A 5,297-nucleotide genomic window follows, 5' to 3' on the forward strand; every position below is an offset into this window, starting at 1 on the left:
AAGGAGCTCTTATTCTGATTATATAATATGTGTGTATGCATTTTATAATGTAATAAAACATATAATTTATAATTATATAATGCATTTATTTTTGTGTGTGTGCGTGTATGTATATATATATGTGTGTGTATAGATATATACACACATTATCTATCTATCTATCTATCTATCTAATGCTTGTGTGTATGTATGCTTATTTATTAAATCTTTAGAGTTCCAACTCTCTTATGTCTAAGGTCTTCATTCTCACTTAATGATTATACAGACATGAGATGGTGCTATGGGCCTGGGTGGGGTAAGGAAGGAAAGTTAAACTTTCCTTGCATCCTTTTCAGGTCTGACAACTAAAGTTTTTGTGTAGGAAATAATTGATCAAGGGCCTTAATCTTGGCAGATGTTGAAAGGGTTCTACAGAGCCTTGAGCACAATTACCAGCTACTGAAGTTGATGGCAGGTGAAAGTATGTGGCACCTTGTAGGATTATTTCCCAAATGTTTTGTGAGTAACTGCTAGTTGCCTTGGAAATATTGTATTTGTTGAGCTAAGGCTGAACATATACTTGAGGTTTGCCAAGTGTGATTGTGACTTTGAGTCATCCAATGCCATACCTTTCTCAGAACCTTTCAGTTTATTGTAGTTCTCTGTGAAAATATAAAGGTGCAGATTCTTAAGATTGGCGTGAAGTAAGATTTGGTAACTGACACAGTGTGTGCGTTTCTAAATGAGGAACATTTAGACAACAATTTTGTTTCTTTACAGAGTTAATGACATGTGAGGAACTGCATTCCATATTACACTTGGTCCTTCAGGCTGGGAATATTATGAATGCAGTAAGTAACATACAAAATGGAGATGGTTAATTCACCAAGCTTCCCGATTAGTATTGCAGTTCATTGTTATTGCATGCTTTCTCTATTTTCTTTCTCCCGTTAGGGAGGCTATGCTGGCAATGCTGTTGGATTTAAACTATCATCACTGCTCAAGCTGGCAGACACAAAAGCAAACAAACCTGGAATGAATTTGCTGCATTTTGTTGCTTTGGTATGTAAAAACTACCATCTCTGAGAAGTGTGATACTGTACATATATTTGGGAGGCATAGATGACTGATGATAGGAGTCTAATGGTGGAGTAGCAGAGCCACATGCCATAGAATAAAAGGGTAACTTTTTAAATCTTTGGAGCTTTTTGTCTTCTCTCTTCCCTTGCACAAATTACACTGTCTTACTTATGTATGATGAGTGCATCCACAGTAAAATGAACAAACAAAAACTAGTTAAGTCTTGAAGCAGAAAAGTTCTGGTACTTTGTAAAACTTACCCATCTAGTGCTTCCACTATAACATCTCCTCACTGTTGCAGTCTTGGAGTTCTGTTACAGAGGCTGCCTGTCTTAATAAATATTTTAATATTCTTTCTGCTGAATCTTCTGGGCAGAAACATTTTATTACGGTGCTTGACTCATAAGGCAGTTTTAAAGCTAGTCAATTGGTTTCAGCAGTCATAAGGCTTTTGGGAGTGAGGTGTATCTCTACTCCTTACCTTCTCCAGTTAACTCAATGCATGCAGAGTAGCTGTTTTGATCAAATTTTCCTTTCTACTATGGAAGAGAGAAGGTGTAAAATACTTCCATATGTGACTGGTTATACCTGTACAGGCTACTTAAACAGCTTTCAAATTAACAACATACCTTGAGCTAACAGTAGGGTATTAGGTGAGTGTAGGCAGTAAAAATTGTAAAAATTAGCTCAAATAATGAGAATTAGTAAATTGCTGTTTCATTAAGATTCCTTCTTTATGCAGGTGAATTGTTTTCAGTGGCAGGAAATCCTATTAGTTGTGCCCTATGAAATGGAAAATGTTGTTTTTAACTTTCTAGTGCTGATAGTTCTCTAGCTTGAAGAGATGTTTTTTTCTCAATTCACTTGAGTTGTGTAATGAAAGAAAAATGGAACATGGCACTGTAATACAAAAATGTTACGTGCCTTTACCAAAGCTTTAGAAACTCTTTACTTTGATTTGTAGCATTTGAGAATGTTAAGGAAAGATGTTTATTTGTTTTAGGAAGCCCAGAAGAAAGATGCAGTTCTTCTAAGCTTTTCAGAAAAAATACAGCATGTTTATGATGCAGCCAGGTAAGCAAAGTAAACTGAGAAGTTAAATTCAGACTCTTATCAGAGACCCTTTTTTTGGGGGAAGCACTGAAACACATACAGAGATGTTTTGGCATGAAAGCTGAGATCTTTACAAGTGTTTACCATAGCTTTCAGAGCTTCATTTCTTTTTGCAAGCAGAAATATGTCTCTGAAGTGCCTTCAGGTTTGCAAGTTCTTGTGACTGGATCTTTGTAAGTTTTTTATAACATTGCTTACATCAACACAATAATAAGTAGCTAGATAACACATATATGTTTAAGGGATCAAACTACAAAGCATCTTTTATGTGTTACTATGGCTCTATAAAATAGCCGTCCGGTTCCTGTTGGGCTGCTACACTAAGTTTCTAAATCTAGTGCTAGTTATACTAGTAAAGGTTATTAGTAGCTTAGGCTTCCTATGTAGACATCCCTCCGCCCCGCCCCCCCCCCCACTTCCTTCTTCATTTTTATCTTTGAGGACCTCTCTTCCCAACCTTTTTCTCCCTGAGGCATTATGGACATTTTAAGTACAAAACTACCCCATTCATGTGCTATATGACCTTGCCTTCCAACCTTCAGAGCCTGTTTCTCTCTCAGTTGGTGGAGGGATGGAAGGCCTAACTATGAGTGAACACTTTGTATTATATATGCAGTATGAAGGAGGTAACCTATAGTACTTGCAACTATGCATACTTTTCAACTGCATGGCTTGAATTTTATTGTTCTAAAGCAAACCTAATTCCTACCTGGATAAACTGTAACTACTTTTGTGAAACAGCATATCACCTGGAAGTGGGAGCCAGCAATGCTAAAATTCTAATTCTGGTGTTGCCACAACCTTGCTCTTCGGCTTTTATCTGTCAGCTGAAATTCTTTCCCATCTATAAAATGGGTCAAGTAATACATGTAAAGTAATCTGAACTGCTCTAAGGAAAGGTGCTGCATATGTGTTGGTGAGAGTACTGACCTGAAATTCCCTGATGGAAGCCTGTTTGGCTTCCTGCCATCTAGCCTAACCCCTTGGTTGCCTGCTCATGGCCTGCAGGGGAGCTGGGACTTCCTGGGCTTGCACGCTCAATGCGATGCAGCAAGAGAGCAAAACAAAAATGTTCTCTGTTGGTCTTTAGAAATAATCTTTTCCCTTCCTTTTCCTTTTATTTCTGACCTTTCGTCCTGAACCAGGATGAAAGCTGTTTCTCAAATTTAAATTTTCATTGGAGAGCTGAACTGTTTCCTACCCAGCTGTAGTTTACAATGTGATGTTTCTATATAGTCTGACTAAACAATGGTGAGATGAAAAAGAAATAAAAAACAAAACAGGCATGTTGTACAACACAACTTGAACGTGATGTTTGCTGCTAAAAGCTCTTAATAAGTTGCTGATAATTTGGACCAAAAAAAAGAAGAAACCATATTAGACCTGTTAAGACAATGTATGCATTTATTATTATTTCCTGTCCTTCCTTTGTAATACCTTCCTTGCTGCCTTCACAGCACAACACATCATTTGCAGTCTCCCTTGTCTGCTAAAACATCTTTGTCCTACACCGACAGGGAGTGTACCAATGGAAATGAAGCAAGCTGAGAAAAAACAGCTTATTTCATATCCATCTGTGTATGTACTCAGTTGCTGACTCTTGCTCAGTTACTGACAGTCATACTTACTACTTCTGTCACCAGCCTTGTGTACATTTGGAAACTTGATCCTAAACTAGATCATGGGGACTGAAGTTCCCACACCTGCAAAAAGGACCAAAGGTAATTAATATCACACTGTTGCTGAAATGGCCTCTGACCAGGGTAGCACCTGCTGTTATGCTTGGTGGGTCATAGGTCATAAATGTCAGTGCTTCAACACCTAGGTAGGACTCAAACCTACAGTGGTGTTGAGTTCATTATGAGGGAAATGCTTCCTGTCTGTGAGGACATACCCTAAATGATCCATTTTTGAGGTAGCCGAGAGTCAACCTGTTACAGGTGGGACAGAAGTGCTTCAAAAAATTTGGTAGCCTGCATCATCTAGGAGATCACAAGACCAGATTCCAGCAAAACAAGGTCTTGAGCCTGTTGGGATGGCCCTATCTGGTGCAGAAGGATTTGTTGCAGGTATTTGGTAGAAATATGAAATAGTACATCTGCTGAATGAAAGGAGGCTGTAACTCCATGAGCTCTTTGCATTACTGCAAATTTCTGAAGGAATTTCCTCTTAGAAAACATAGGGAACCTTTACACATGGTCAGTAAAGAAAAATTATCTGCTAAAAGTTACACCTTATACTTTAGGAAGGTTTGCTAAGGAGGAAGGTCTTGTTTGATGTATAGGCTGCATATGGTGACAAATGCTGATTACTTAAGCATGTAATATCTAACCGCGAGCACCTCCTTCTTCTCTGTAAGTTCTTTCTGTGTGTGCTATCTTATAGGTTATCTGTTGATAATATAGAAGTAGAACTTCATTCATTATCTGCCAAGACAAGATCCGTTAAAGACCATATTCGACAGGACCCAGAACTCTTTCACCAGATGGAGGGTTTTATCCAGGTTTGTAGAATATCCCTGCTAATACGTTGCTGTCCCTTCAATATGAAGGTGCTCCTTTAGTTTAATGTAATTTGCATGGACATGTATTACATTATTAAAATGTGTGCCTCATCATCAGGGATCCAGGTTTTCCTTTTTCCATGGGAAAATAGAAAAAAAACCATGGATTTTCCCTTCTAACTGAGAAAAATGTGGATTTCTCTTTTTAATAGAGAAATGCATGGCTTTTCCACTTTTGAAAGGAGCACTCTGCAGCCTGGTAGTATTCCAGCCTGCAAGGGGCTGGGGGGAGTGGGAGGAAGGTGGTCACACAGGGGGGTGCCATGTCCAGGCAGCCTGGAAAGCAGCTCCTGTAGGTAAGTTGTCGGGGAGGGAGGATTAAGGCCCCCGGAGGGAGGGAGGGAGGGAGTTGGGGCTGGGGCTGCTGTCCAGTCCAGGCAGTGCGTGGGGCTTGGGGCCCGGAGCTGGAATGTACAGCCACAGGGCCCGGGGAGGGAGTGGGAAGGGGCTGTGGGCAGCTCTTCTGGGGAGTGAGACAGTGGACTATGGCTCCCCACCACTGTGTGCACTTCTGGGCGGGGGTAGAGGGGTCACATGCTTTTCACATCTGTGCAGGGGGGGG

At 39.9% G+C, this 5,297-nt stretch overlaps 1 protein-coding gene across 1 annotated transcript in view; it reads left to right on the forward strand.

Moving 5' to 3' along the window:
* FHDC1 (FH2 domain containing 1) overlaps positions 1-5,297 on the forward strand; it is a 55,312-nt gene that overhangs the window by 32,049 nt on the left and 17,966 nt on the right. Inside the window, exons 7-10 of the mRNA XM_019522222.1 lie at positions 760-830; positions 934-1,041; positions 2,063-2,133; positions 4,558-4,675. Of these exons, the coding sequence (XP_019377767.1) occupies positions 760-830; positions 934-1,041; positions 2,063-2,133; positions 4,558-4,675 (368 nt within the window). The remainder of the gene's footprint in view (positions 1-759; positions 831-933; positions 1,042-2,062; positions 2,134-4,557; positions 4,676-5,297) is intronic.

Source organism: Gavialis gangeticus, unplaced genomic scaffold (assembly GCF_001723915.1).
Source record: "Gavialis gangeticus isolate Ggan-Ray unplaced genomic scaffold, GavGan_comp1, whole genome shotgun sequence".
Lineage (NCBI taxonomy): Eukaryota > Metazoa > Chordata > Crocodylia > Gavialidae > Gavialis > Gavialis gangeticus.